Here is a 15,726-nt window from a genome sequence, read left to right on the forward strand (position 1 = left end):
AAATTCCTAAGGGTAAAAAGTCTTTGAAAGCCTATGAGTCAATTTGTCCTTTTTGGAAAGGAACCATGTCAAATTTAATTTTCCTTATGTGCTAGACTCAGGAAAGACCCACACAGTCTTAACCTGCCTGCCAGACAGTTCTTTCACCTGACAGAAATGGAAATAACTGCATTTGATCTGGTCTCTGTCAGCTGTTTCTTATCAAGCAACAAAGAACAAGACGCAGCTATAAGAGGGAAGACTCAGACTAGACAGGGAAGTAAAATATATTTTTGATAGTGGTTAATGAGGTCATTCACTGTAACAGCCTTCTCCCACTATGTATTTCTATCCAACCAGTATCACTAAGTGCTCTCAACCCAAAATTAACTGCACTAAAACATGAATTTCATTCTTGTAAATACTTGAAATTAAACAGAAATGCTTACCAATACTAGCATGGTCAACAATCATATCCACATCTTGCAAACCCCATTTCTTATAAGCTAATGGTGGAGGCTGAACATTCTCATTGCCAGATGCTGCAGCTGACAAAAAACAAGGCACAAAAAATTTCTACTGAGTCAAAGACAAAGGAATAGCATAACAGAGAGGGGAAAAAAACCCTGATGCAATCTGAAGCCACAAAATAACCTAGCTTTAAGTTAACAAGCATTGAAGCATACGTTAAAATGGCCCTTTGAAATACTTACCATTATCAAATTAAAACATTTTAAAAATTTAACTGAATAGAACTGCACATGATATTCCATCATAAACATGCTTTGTACTTGCAGACAGTGTACTCACTAGCTACTGTGGTATAAGATTCTGTACAATTTTAAAAAGCTACTACAATTGATTTCTGTGGTTTGGACATGTTTAAGTGGAAACTTCTCCAACTGAGTACCTGCTAAGCCAGCATACTCACTAGACATGTAACAGTGGGAGGTAAACACAGTAGTAAGGCTAAACCAGTGAGTGACACTTTCAAAATATCTGCTACCCCACAGATGATTAAGAATGAAGGAAGGTACAGCACTCCAGCTGTAGTTATTGCAACAGGCTTTGAGTCCTTCTTAACACTATCCTTGTGCCATCTATAACACAGTACTGTCACTTAATTCTCCTCTATCCCCTGGAAACAGAAACTTCTTTCCAAACTGGAAACTGAGCTTGTTTCCAAATTAAGAGTATGAACAGGCACTATACTAAAGGAATATGAACAAAGTCTGCACAATCAAACAAGGTATGAAAAGCTCTTAGACATGAGCACAAAGAGCAGTGACCACCGCTGCCATCATCACAGCATTATCACTTCCCATAAAGTCTTTATTGGGAAGAAGAATCCACTGACAGTGACATGCTAAGAAGCACCTTAGCAGTAAGCAGTGGCTTAATGCCAGTGGGCAGCTGACCACCACACAGCAGCTCACTCACCCACTCCTAGTGCGATGGGGAGGAGAGTCAGGAGAGTAAAAGTGAGAATGCTTGTGGGTTGAGATCAAGACAGCATGCAAACAAAGCAAAATAAGGAATTTTCTTCACTACTTCACATCAGCGGGCAGGCATCTAGCTACTGCCAGGAATGCAGGGCTGTATCATATGCAACAGTTACTTGGGAAGTCAAATGCCACAACTCTGAAGATGCTCCCTTCCTCCTTTTCTCTTCCCAGCTTTTATTTCCAGGAGTGTCATCATATGGCACCAGATATCTCTTTGGTCAGTTGGGTTCAGCTGTGTCCCTCCCAATTTCTGGGAACCCCCAGCCTGCCCACTGTCAGGGCAGTGTGAAAAACAAAAAAAAAGCCTTGACACTGAGTAAGCACTGTTCCACAGCAGCTAAAACATCAGCATGCTATCAGTGCTGCTCTCATCACAAATCCAAAACACAGCCCCATACCACCTACTAGAAAAAAAATTAACTCTATCCCCACCAAAACCAGTGTACAGTATTATGGTGAGCATGTAGAAGACAGTCAATACTACTTGGACAATTTGGGCTCTGAGAACGTTTTCTGTAAAACAAGAAATGTCCCTGAATGCAGTGGGTGTCAGTACATCAATGAACAAGCAAGGAAGATCTAACTTCCACCTTGATTTTATATTTAATTTAAGTAAATTTCCTAAAAACTAAAGAACTATTAACAGATTGAAAAATAAACGTTTCCCCTTACACATACCTCTTGCTACCTGATTGCGACACGCACGAAGGGACTGGAAGAGGCTGAAGCCATCAATTGTCACAATTGCTGCTGGGTACAAGATACTTAGTTCCTCATTCTGGGGAAAAATGAGAAGAAGACAACAAAAATCAGATCACTGCTACTGTTAGAACAGCTTGTTTTCTGGTTTTTTATACTATTAACTACACAAAGATGAGGATTACATCCAGAGAGTTAATATCGAACGAGCCACAGGCAACAGATTAAGGCAAAACTACAAAAATTCAGTACTAAGTTGTCCCAAAAATTATTTTAGCCACATAGTTTTATATTTTTATCTTCTTTTAATGACTTCTTTGTTTGCTTAATACATCCTATGGCTTAGGAAGAAGATACATAAGTTACAGCACTTTTTGAAGGCATCAGAAAAACAGATTCTTCTAGAATGTAAATATCACGGTTTTAGGGAGCCAAATTCTAAAACAGGATTAATGCCTGCCTGAATTACTACTTGGGCACTTAAATGCTGATCTGGTGATACAAATCCAAGACTCAACTCCTTAATGCTTCCGTATTTCAAACCTGATCCCAAAAATGTCATACTAAATCACATGAGTATTTGTACAAAGAAAACTTGGAAATTTCTGTGATTTTGTTCGTTTTTCACATAATGCTTGCCAACTCAGCCAAAAGCAAGGAAAGCTGCCCTCTTTACTAAATTGTCTGAGTTCTGCAGGAAATACTCATAATGACATGCAGGTTCCTAGCCCTATAAATATTCTTTTAATTTCCAGCTATCTTCTCTGTGAAATAATTAAGGTTAGTTCTTATGAATGTGTATGAATAGCTCTTGGCATGTGTCAGGTTACATTTTTTCCCTTCATCAATGCATTTTCATGTTTTTTGCACATAAATGAATAAACAGAAAATGAATGAAGTATTCATTTGCAAGCAGAGAAAAATAGAACAAATCTATAGAGCTAATATTCCAAAAGACATTCTGAATCCTCAAACTACACAGGCATGAATACATCTAGAACAAGAAATCAAGGGTCTCTTGTTCTAAGGAATTGTCCATCCCATCAAAAACTGGTAAAGGACACAGAGGATTCACAGAGAAGACTCCCTTCCATACCCCATAACACTGGCACTTCGCTTTTGAAATAATCTGACAAAACCTGTTCTGTGACACCAGGATGCCTGGGAATTTCATAGGTTCTGCACTTTAGCTGTAGGACAGGATCTTCATTCAAAAGCTGTGCAAGAAGCAGAACTCCACTCTAGAAGAGAAAGGATAAGAAGCATGAACATTTCTGCCCCTTTTCTTAGGGAAGGCAAAAAGCACAGTCTGCAGGGACCAAAGTTTAAAACACCCAGGTGTTTTTGCCAAGACCTCCCCCGTCCTGCCCTGCTGAGAAACGCACCTCGGTGTAAAACCGAACGTAGCCTGATGTGAAGCCAACCACGATGCACGTCCAGTCAGGGCGGCCTGTGGAGCTCCTGTTCCACAAAGACACAACCAGGTTAAAAACAAATCCCATTCCAAGCTAGAGACACAGGATAGTGTCAGGTATGGACATCAGTGGTCGTATACATCCTTACCTCTTCTGACTTGCCAGTGGGATACACAATACGCTGCTCACACATTCACTAGAAACAGAAACACAAAATCAGTGGCTTTCCCTAGTTGTGAAGTTTTACTCCACACAAGAGTGGATCTTGCCATGTCAACACTTTGAAAGTTTTAATAATTTATTAATACAGCACAACATATACAGCACAGCAGTAAGAATCAAAAAAGTCTCTTTAAACATTTTAAAGACATTTTCAATTACCAGTTCAAGAGTGCCCAAACTGACTTTTTGTACCTTTTTAATGCTGTTTTTTCACATATCACAGACTGATTATTGCCAGTACGGTTCAGCAGATTCAAGCTGAATTTCATGTGCCTAAAGGTAAATTATTTCTTCTGATCTATAATGATATGCCATGAACAACTACTTAAAAAAAAAAAAAACAAAAAACGCCAACTGAACTGTACATATCAAAATAAATTTTTGAAATATGCGATTAGGTAGATTTTATATCCACTGGGTTCCAGTGCCTTATAATTTGAGAGCATTTGAACATGGTCTTCCCAGTTAATGCAATAACTGAGCATGCTCAGTGACAGGCAAATGCAGAAGACAAGCAGATGAGCAGGCCGCAATACCTCAAATCAGAAGTTACTTAACTGCTACCATGATACAAAGTTTTACACTGTCTGGGGAAACACAAGCAGTGCAAAGGTTTTGAGACAACATAGAATTCAAGATGACATCCCAAACAACACTTAAAGCATAAATGCCAGCAGTACTGTTTATTATTTATATTTCAGGTCACCTCCATTTCCCAGAGTAGACAATTAGAGAAGGAAAGCTTTCTAAATGCAAGGTTGAGATGAGTTACAACTTCATTACATCCTTAAAGCAGCATTAAATATCTCAGTGACATCTCATCTTCCAATAGCAAAGCTTAGCCACCACAGAACATTCTCAGTTGAAGGCAATTTTGGGGAAAGAAAGAAAACAAAACAAAAACCAACCAAAAACAGTCAAGTCTTTTGACAATCTGACAATAATTAACTTATTAACACCTCTGCAGGATAATAAATCAAAATAAATCAAAATGTATTGAATATAAGTGCCCCTATCTAAACAAAGCTACCTGTTTCATAGGATAGCATCCCTCAGGGCTGTAACACTAGTAAGAAACAAAACCTCAAACAGAATTTGTCTTTTTTTTAATGTCAGAGTAATTTCAAATGCATGGCAACAGCAGTTTTATAAAAGGATTATGATTTTTACAGACTGTAAAGAAGCTGATGAAGTCAACACCTCCTGCAGCAAACAGAAGGTTGAAGGCAATAGGGAGTATGTTCAAAGGCAGACAGCAACTCAAGGCTGCAAATGTAACAGCAAAGTGCAATATTTTATTCCATATGGGAGATTCAAAAAAGCATCTGTCTGGTTATTTGAAGACAGATGAAGTAAAAAATGTTGTATAAATACCAAATGTATGACCAAAGCAAATTTTCCAAGTCCCTAAGTGACTTAGAGCCCAAAACTATACTTTGATCAGCAAGATGACTTTATGCTTGTTTGAATGAGGTTTTGAAAATGAAGAGAAGTATTTCTAGAACAACTTCATACATTTCCAGTTGCAATATTCCCTAAGAAAATTTCATCTCTACTATACAACATTTTTCAAAAGAGTAGTTATTTTTTTCCCTTCTAGAACAAGAACTTATAAAAGCATGTCTGAACTACACACAAATACACTGATATGCAGAGAACTATTCTTTTAATTTGTATGAACTTGTTCTGTGATACCACACAATGCACAGGAATGAGCTTTGCAGATACTATTTCTCATCACCCATGCTACTCTATTTGTTTCCAACACTGATATGCATAAAACCACGAATGCACTCAGATGAAAGGAATAAGACTACACGTAAAAGGCAGCTTACTAATTGCTAAACATGAAAATCTTAATCACAAGCTGCATTTCAACACCTACCTTTCTTCAACATTCAGAGAGCCGCTCCAGCCAACAGCATAGTGCATTTCCTCCTTTCCCTTGTCACTGTGCTTCCATTTAGCTGCCATGAAGAATAAAGACACCATCTATAAAACTCCATTGTTCTGCATCTCACCAGTGTAGTTCTAGTTCTAATTTTTCTCTTTGGTACAATACATCCTACCACACTTAGGTTAATTGCCAATTGCAAACCTTGAACAACATAAAAATAAAAATATATTCTCAGTGACTTTCCTAAAGGACTCGTGTTTTCTTAGAAATTTACATGGAATAAGACACTAAAATGTTTAAATACCTAGTTTTGTTTAAAAATATTTATACAGCAATCCATCAGATTTTAAAAGGAACTCCTGAATTTAAAAATTCAGGAAACATGGATCCTTAGGAAAGAAGTACTAAGCAAGGAAAACAAGTACTAAGCAAGGAAAAACTTCTGGGAACACTACTGAACATGAGCTGTAATGAATAGAAAATTTTAATTTTAACTGCAAGGAAGAACATACGTACCCCACATTAAATCTGACAATCTTTAATCATTGCATCATAATTCAAGGTTAGAAGACACCACACTTTGCTATTCACAGGGTGCTTTTACAGCTGGCATTTGATTGTTGAATCATCTCCCAGGTGTCAATGGACAATCAAAACCAAGTTAGTGTTGTGTGCCATTTGTCTGACACCTAAAACCTCAGGCACAAGGACACTTCTGCCAGAGTGGGACAGTTGTCACTGTGCAAATCATCAGAGGCAGCTCTCCAGTGAGTGATTTAAATCACTTCTTTATGCTTGATCCAACAGGAACTTTATGAGGAGTACTGCTGTTTTTCCAGTTTTAATGTTCAAATTAGCAACTGCTCTACTGTCAGTTTGGAATACACAGCTTTGCAGGGAATGACAAAGCAGTACAACTCAATACAATCTGCCCAAATATGAAAATCTGAGTTTCAACACTGTGATTTTTTTGCTTTAAAATGCCATAATAGTCCCGACATCAGGATGTTTCATCTTCCTCATATGCCACCCACTGCAGGCATCAAAAGACCAGAATCCCAAACAACAGCACATCTATAAACAGTAGCTGGCTGAAAACTAAGGTCAAGCATTTCTTAATGGCTAAAAGAAATACAAAACTTTTAATTTCCTTACTGAGAAAAATTAATGTCAATATCTCTGAGCATTTTAAAACAACTGGGTAGCTATAACACGTATGCATTTTATGTGACAAAATAGTTTCCATAGATCACAACACAGCTGAGAAGTAAAGACAAAGCAACTTACTTGACAAGCAGCACCTAGAAAATGTATGATGTGTACTATAAAATGCTTCAAAATTCTTGAAGGTATGACTTGGGGGATAAACAGAAGGGAGTGGGGCAAACAAATCTTGTTTGGGTAACTATGAAGTGTCCTGGCATACACACTCAGGGGAATGGATACTTACGCACTAAGAACACCGCTTTCTGTTCATTAGCTATCACCATCAGGTCATTGGTTGGTGACAGGGACAACACACAGTCCTGAAGCCAGTAATTTCGCTGGTTCTTGGAATTAGATTCCTCTTCTTCCTACAGGTAAAGCTTTAGTCAATGTATGCAACAATTTTCAGACACAGCAGAACCTGCAAGACTGATGAGAACCATCTGGCTCGCCCTCCACAGCAGCGCTGAATGAACTTTTTATTACTGACCACGTCCCTTCAGCTCCAGCTTGCATGAAAAGCCCTGAGAAATGCATCAGCCCTGCACCAATTCTGTGTGTTTACCAAACAGAAAACAAAGGAGTACTCATCACTAGCGCTACTCAGAATCATCTCCTTTTAAAGAGACACTAGAGGAATGAGATTTAAATGATCAATGATTTAAAATCATTGATTAGAGAGTGGAGATACTGTCTTCAGTTATTCTCATTACAATCCATACTCAAAATGAAGAATTTATCCAAGCTCATACACTGACCAACATTAAGCAAATACATGAACATATGAAGAAGGCAACTAAACTGGTATCCACATGGCAACTGGTATCAGGTGCCTTTCCACAAAGTACACAACTTGAAAATGAAACCATTCCAAACTAAAGGGTGTCACGTTTTAAGGGTATAAAGATGGGTAAGTAAAAACTTAGATACCATTCTCATGTACAAGAGAAAAAAAAATCACACTTTTTTTTCCTTGGGACAACAAGCCAAGTATTTTATTGTGGCACAAAACAACTCCTGCTAATCATAGTTCAAGGTCAGGAAGTAACAGCCTTGGACTGCTGCAAAGTCTCAGAGTTGATACTCCAGGTTAGTTAAATCCACCCTCTTATCCAATCACAGCAACACACTTTCCCTTATCCACAGACTCCATCTCCACTTCCATATCCAACCCTACCTTCTCTTAGCTCTCCAGAATATTACTCCATCCTCTAATAGCTCAAAGCAGCTGTGCACAAATAAAAAACCCATCAACTTCAGCGTGATCATTTTCTGATTCATTCTCTTTATTCTGTTACAGTAAAGTTGCATCCACTTCGAAATCTGCCCATTTACTCCCAGCAGAAAAATAAACACCAAACTGTAGGAAGAATTTGCACATCATGCTCTTAATCATTCATTGTATTTATTTCCTTGCATAAGCTTGTACCATAAAAATGGTCACTGTGCATAGAAATATGCTGTGTATCCATAATAAAGTCAACATCAGCATACTACCAACATTATTAAGTACTGTTGTCCACACAATCTCCTAAACTGTCTAAGAGAACCTATTTTCATGTGATTTTGTCTGTTGATGGATGCCAAATTCTTTAGCAAGTTTTTCCCTATTTACTGGACTTTTTCAAGACTTTATAAAAAGGCAATGAAGTTATCTGAGATACTTGTGACAATTTGAACTCCTCATGACAGAGATAAATGTGTCATGTGCAAAAACACATAAGCAAAAGCCAAAGAAAGGCCTTGCATTAATTTTTAATGTAATGACTTTCAGACTGAGGAAAAAGAAACAGAAATTAAAGGCCTGTCAAAAAATTAAAAAGAATTACAACAGTATTTCAGACAGAAACTTTAAACTTATCTGTAAGCATGAACAAAGAACTTGAAATACAAAGACATGACCATCTCATATTAGCTACAAAAATAAGATAAGGGTTAAAACACGAAAAGCACTGAAACTGTCAAAACAGACTTAGAGGTGAAAGAATGATTAAATCTGCATTTAAGAAAAGACATCATCATTTTACAAAACAACTAATCAGATCCATAAAAGGACACCTTACAAAAAACACCAGAACTTTTCTTTCATTTTCAATGCCTTCTCAGAAATTGCTATGTTCCATTAAATAGATACTTGTCCAAGGCACAAATAATTCCAAGAAGCATTTAATTTTTCCCCAACTACAATGCAAATCAAGAGTTAAAAGCTTTAACAAGGGAATTGGTTGTTATATTTTGCTCTGTATTATTATATTATATATATTATATATAATATATTGTATTATATATAATAATTCTGATCTCTCTGCTAGATTCATGCACTCATTTTGCTGTGTATTCACACACACAGACTCCTGTATTTATATGCTCCTACACAGAACAATCTTTGCTGTGTATGACGGCAAACCCTTTCTGAAGTTTGGCCTGGAATCACTGGTAACTTTAGAGAAAAACATGCAAGTAGAGGGTGCAAGAAGGATGTGAGCCACCAGGCAGAAAAGGGCGACATTTTAAAGAAAAGAGTGAAAATTTGAACAATTTCAATTTAGAAATGCCTGCTGGTTCTATCAAATTATAACAAAAGTAGAAAGCCAAGTATTTGTTCCACTCATTCAGGAAGTTATAAACATTACAGCACATCTAACACAGATGTGGCCTGAGAAGCACACTCATTTCACGACAATTACAGTGGAGCTGAGTACTCATGTTATTTAAAAGGTTTTATACCCCGTCATTTCTGACGGCATCAGTGATTCATCCCTGGGAGACCACGCTCATTTCAATTTGTCTGTCACCTCAGCTGAAAAATCTGTTTCTCTGCTGAACAGTCACAGGGATACTGTCCAACAACTTGGGCATCCTTCCTACACACTGAGAAAATGATGGCAGATAAGGGGTTTGTTAGCAAGGTGAGGTCTGGATCCTCAGAGCTCTTAGAGAGGCACAAGTAATTTTGTTGAGATGATTCATTCGGGTGCAAAGGATTTCCACAAGCAGCCTCACTGACATCTCATCAAGTCAGCTGGAAGGCTCAGCCTTACAAACAATTAACAGACCAGCCCTGCTACCCTCAGCTGAATGAGCTGTGCAAAGGGAAGTTTTTCCTCCTTTAAAGAGCAACTGTGCTGCTCCATCCCACGCAGGTAGTTTAAACCCTCCTGTAACACCATCCACACATCACAACATAAAAGGAGCACTAGTGATCCTTAGGAAGATGCCTGTGCCAGTAATTCACGATTTAGGATTTTATATTAATTCATGATAATTATAACTTCATGCCATGCCCTGCTGTTTCTCACTAGCTACAGGACAAAAAGGATGCCCCCAGGTGCAGCAGCACAGGAAGATGTGTGTATGCTTTGGTGAGAAGAGCCCTACAAAACACAGGAATATGAGCAATTATCACAATAGGTAACATCCAAGTTATACTTAGAAAAAACTACAGGAGCAAGGGACAAATAAGCAGTCACATTTAACACAGAGGTCAAGACCTTTCTTGCTCAGGTGACAGTTATATAGAAAGAAAAAAAAAACAAAACATCACATACACAAACTAGTGGAAAAGTCTTCTGTAATGGGGAAGTTATATAGATATATATACATATACAGATACACATAGATATATACACACACACATGAACTTACAGGCTCTTGTAATTCTGCTTCATCCCAGGCTCCCCAGCCACCATCTTCCCAGCTTGTTGATTTGCCTGCTTTAAGTGAAAAAAGACTTGTCACAGGAATACAGCACAGGCAACATAATTACCATTTTCTTTTCCCCACTAAGGTGTTACAACTTTTTTATGACAGATACCAAAGGAGTTCTACTGAAAGAACTCTGAAGTGTCTTACTTTTCTGTATTTTATTTACTTCCATTTCTGACACTACAGAAGAGTATTAACAGAAGATGTACCCTACATACAGAAGGGAACAATGGTACACAGAAATTCATCTGTGACCACAAAACATCTGAGCCCAGAATAATAATGCAGATCCCACCAGCAAAGCAAAAGCTGAAGGTTTGGCCTCTGAGGAGAAAATGAGCACAAGGACCTTGGTCATTCACATCTTTGCAAGACAACAGAGAGAAAATTTAATGAGACACTGATCAGTTTCAATTATGTCATTCAGAAACCTCAGAGTAACCACAAGCTCACAAAATACCTCAAACACCTGAGGAAACAGAGATTCATAGAGACAAGCCTACTCCTTTAGTTGTAGGAGTGAATGTGAAAGTTCTTTTTTTCACCTAAAAATACATAACTTGATATAAATTGAAAAGTCACAGGCATTTAGTAGTAGCAGATGTACAATTCTCAGACACTACCACCACTGGGACCCTGAATAAATCAATAAACATTACTGTAGTTTAGTAGAAAAGCCAAGGACTGACTTCCATCCAAGCATGCACTAGAGTGAAATCTGAAGCAGTAACATCAATAAGACTTAAAGAGTTTTCCAAGGATTTCTTTCAAGTTTTTCCATTAACTGCTGTCATGGCAAATTTGACCTTAAGAAGTTTAAACATAATATCTCAAATGAGTTTAAATTTGGTTTTAAGCAAGCAAGATTCTGCCATTTTGGATGGTCAAACAGTACAGACAAGAATGTTTACATCAAGAACTCCATTTGGTCTAAAAACTTGCAGTTCTGTTACCAACGAGTAAGGAAACAACAAAACACCAAAACAGAAATCTCTGTTTAGTTAGATTTTAATTCTTCTGGATGGCTAATGAAGACAAAAACCTTAAAAAATATTTTCATTTAAGACAAACTTTTCCCCAATGCTGTCAAGAAGGTATTTTAGGAGAATGCAGACAACAAAATGCCCACTCTATTTTACCACTGTAAAATGGAAAGGTCTATACCATCTGCAAAATGGGCAAGTTAAGCAGTTTTACTGCATCATCAATGCAGATATAACTGCACAGTTATTTCAGACATCACTATATAAGCAACAAGCTTCCAAGGGTCACAGCCTCGTCTTGTATTTGAGGTTGAAAATTTTTGCAGTGTACAAACACATAAAAGAGGAAAATTATGGCAAATACTGTTGAATACAGTAATCACAAGAAGAAAACAGTAGCTAACTTCAATGCTTAGATTAAGACAGCTAATAAAACTCTACCTCTATTTGCATTTTATTATCTCAAAAGATTAAAAAAAATCTCCTTTCTATAAAATTCATGGAGGAAAGAAGTCTGTCCATGTACCACAGTCCAGAGAGAAACAGAACCATATCTAAGAAACACAGCTGGGGCCAACACCTTCCCTGCAGCACAGAGCAGCCCAACCTTCCCCAGCAACCTTGGCCACTTCAGCCCCGAGACTGAACGCCCCCAGCACCAAACTGCGGCTGTGAGGGTTCCTGCTGCCTCTGTGAGCAGCCACAGTGGTAGCTGTCATCATGCTGGGATGATACCAGCTAAAGGAAAAAAGACAGGAAAATGATGTCATGGTGAGTCACCACTCCACTGACGAAAATGCAGAGATTTTTCGGGACCGTGGCCTGCTCTGCAAAGCCAACATCTTCTCCAGCTTACAAGGGTTTAAAGCCTGCTCCTTCATATCCATCACTGGACAGATCATCCCAGGACGTGCCACCATATGTATTTATCAAGTCCTGCATCCATCTTGCCTTTCTTCCACACATTGTTTCTTTTTAAGAAGAAATGAAATTAAAACTGTTTTCTTATTTACATAATGCTTATCATTTAGACGTTTCACCTATGCAATGAATAGTGAAGCAAGGCATTAAACAATAGACAGCAATCCCTGGAACACTGGACAGAGGAGACACTGTCATCGAGTAACTCAAAGCACCAGTTATTCACCAAAGAATTATAAAGTATTCCATGGAGGCTGAAGCTTGCACAGCCTTTCCCACCCACCAGCACTTGATAAGGTTGGTCAAGTGAGAGTCCAAGTTCACAGGGTCCAAGTTCTGTTGCAATGAAGATTTTAAGAAATTCCCACTGTTTCCTTTAGTAACATTACAGATGGAACAGTTGTCAGCCCTAAACAGTTGCAACACGATCATTTTTTCCAACCCCTCTACAGGGAAAAAAAAAATCAAACTTTCCTGCACAAATCTCTATTTCCCTTCATCTCTACCTCTGACTAGTAGCAGATGTCTTATGAACAGTCCTCTTCACTTGGCTGAAGCAGCAGTAATAGTCCAGATTTTGCTTTACTACGGAGAGCACAAAAATGAGAGTTTATCTACTGGATTTACACAAACCACTCAATTCTTTAATTTGAAGCATAAAGCATCAGTACATTTGACTCCTTAGAGCAGGTTTGAATGCTGCACATGTACAACATTGGTGTTAATGCATAAGAAAATTCATTTAAGCACATTTATCATTAAACATAATACCCACAGGAACAATTTCTACCTATAAGCATGTTTTGTTTAAAAGATAAGAACAGAGGAGAGAGAAAAAACAGCAACAAATCTAGACCACTGAGGTTGAATTGGCATTTAAGAGGTCAAATTCAACCTAAAGGATGTTTTTACTCACTTCCCAAATTACAGAATAGACATCTGAGCACAGAGAACTGCCAGTGCCCTTCCTTCCAGAGCAGCACCATGACCTGGAGCAAGCAGATGAAGCCTTTTCTTCCTGCCCTCACATTTACATTCCAAATCTGTGCAGGAGGCTTTTGCAGGATGTGCTTGGACACATGCAGTGAAGTCCCATCCACGCTTTATGAATATAAAACATTACCAAGTAATAGTGCAAGAAATGATTGCTTGAGTGTGAGAGTTGCAGATTTTCTTCCAGGCATGTTTACTGCATTCTGATACCACTGGATTGCACAATTACTAAAGAAACAGAAGCAGTTTCTTTTCTCTTTGGGCCAAGGAATTTTAGAAATAGCTTAGAATCTTCTTGCTATTCAGGAATCATAGGGTATTTATTCCCAAAGCTCCTCTACATGAGGACTGACAAATACATAAGGCTATTTTGCCAACATTACTAGGAAGCCTCTCTTGAGACTAGTTTTATATTTGTTCTCCCTTCACACTTCAGGCATCCTTAAGTGGGGGAAGAAAACCCAAAAGCACAACTAAGTCTCCTAATCACAAAAATAACCACCAGAGCATTTTTTCTTCCTTAAGGAGGTCACAATTGCTTTCAACAAAGTAAAAAATGACTAAATTAAAAATAATCCAGGTACTACACAGATTTTTTAAAGTATTAGTGTGAAGTTCCACATTTTACAGTTACAACTTAACCCCCACACCAAAATTTGAAATACCAGAGGGGGGAGAAAAAGGCCCATAGGAAACAAATGAACAGATTACATACAAAACATAGTATTCCACACTTTTTCTCAGATTCAAGTGATGCCTTAAGTTAGAGAAGAAAGAATGAAGGCTATGCTGTAAAGGAGGTGTTAGAGCAGCAAAAAACTCAGTTGAGAAGATAATTTGGATGAAGCACTCTGACAGCATTCTGTCACGTGTGCTGAGAGCATGGCATTTACTGCTCCCCACATCTGAGATGCATTCACTGCTACAGATGTAACCCAATGCAGGCACAGCACGTATTCTAATGACACTTTACAGGAAAACTCAAAGAAAGGAATACTAAATGTACGTACTACAATCTGGAAAGGGAGGATCTCATTAAAGAGGCAATGAAAAAGGGCTTGTCAGAAGAATATTCAATAGGAATATAACTGATTCAATAAGATTGATACAGAAGCAGTTAACAACAACCTCAATGCTAAATGCAATCTAGAATTTCATTTTGTAATGTATTTTTTTCTTTGTAACCTTGTTGGCAACTCTGAAATAAAAAGCCTGGCCTTCTGTATTTCTGAACTAAATCAGCTGATCCAGATACAGCAAAGTGTGCAAGTCCAAAGATGTTGTTCAGAGGAACTGGGCTGAAGAGCACTTTTCAGGCTGCTGTCAATGTAACAAGGCAGGTTTTTGGAAGGGAGTTTCTCTGACAGGCTTGAGCCATCACTTCTACTGCAAAAAGAAGCAGTAAAGTGAGACCTCATAGCTCTGAGGAAGCCTTCAGGTCAGGGGATCAATTCTTTTCTTCCCTTGAATATGAAAAAAACCCACTATCATAGATGGAGATATCATTGCCTGGGAATTCTCAAGATCAAGTTTGGAGTTGTTGGCTTTTTTCCTTTTTAATTTCATTTAGGTAGTGGAAGATAAACACACTTGGGAACTAAAAATATTTGCACATCAAGAAAGTACCAATTTTTTTGTTTCACTTTAACACCCCCACAGTTTAGCTAGCACCAGTGCTACCTGCCTATGCCACTGAATTGCTGTCATCAAGCCTATAAAATGTTCTAAAACACAGTTCAAGCTGTGAGTGTACTAAAAGAACAGAGACACACATTGCTCTAAATAAATTACAGTTAAATTCTTCAATTTATAAGATTATAGGAAATGTTATCTGTCTTGCTCTACTTTCTGCTCTGTTCAGGTAAGCATCCATTAATTAATTTCTGAATGCTCAAATTCTATCATGCCCGCAAAACTTTATCATGTATTGCAAATAAGGTGGAATATTTTCCTTCATATGCACGCCTTTATTTTAGACAGCTTTACAAGAGAACTGTTAACTGTTACAGCTGTTTCCTGATCCAGCCAACAGCAACCCAAAACCTCTTCAACACAGCAAGATACCAAATTAAATGGATGCAAACACTTCCTATTCCCAGTATTTGCACAGTCAGAACCGTTTTCAGAGCCACTTAGCCACCACTAGGCGCAGGCTCCACAGAAGATTTGTGCCTCATCAGGACCATTACTTTTCCCAAGAT

At 38.0% G+C, this 15,726-nt stretch overlaps 1 protein-coding gene across 2 annotated transcripts in view; it reads right to left on the bottom strand.

Moving 5' to 3' along the window:
* The window catches only part of RAB3GAP2 (RAB3 GTPase activating non-catalytic protein subunit 2), a 42,602-nt gene that overhangs the window by 23,105 nt on the left and 3,771 nt on the right, over positions 1–15,726 (bottom strand). Inside the window, exons 2-9 of one of the 2 annotated variants that reach the window (XM_063391068.1) lie at positions 10,569–10,633; positions 7,168–7,291; positions 5,706–5,787; positions 3,747–3,794; positions 3,569–3,644; positions 3,323–3,424; positions 2,163–2,262; positions 429–527 (exon numbers count right to left, since the gene is read on the bottom strand). In XM_063391068.1, coding sequence (XP_063247138.1) covers positions 429–527; positions 2,163–2,262; positions 3,323–3,424; positions 3,569–3,644; positions 3,747–3,794; positions 5,706–5,787; positions 7,168–7,291; positions 10,569–10,633 — 696 coding nt within the window. Of the gene's footprint in view, positions 1–428; positions 528–2,162; positions 2,263–3,322; positions 3,425–3,568; positions 3,645–3,746; positions 3,795–5,705; positions 5,788–7,167; positions 7,292–10,568; positions 10,637–15,726 lie in introns of both variants that reach the window. The other variant, XM_063391067.1, reaches the window with a different exon arrangement.

Source organism: Prinia subflava, chromosome 2, assembly GCF_021018805.1.
Source record: "Prinia subflava isolate CZ2003 ecotype Zambia chromosome 2, Cam_Psub_1.2, whole genome shotgun sequence".
Taxonomy (NCBI): domain Eukaryota; kingdom Metazoa; phylum Chordata; class Aves; order Passeriformes; family Cisticolidae; genus Prinia; species Prinia subflava.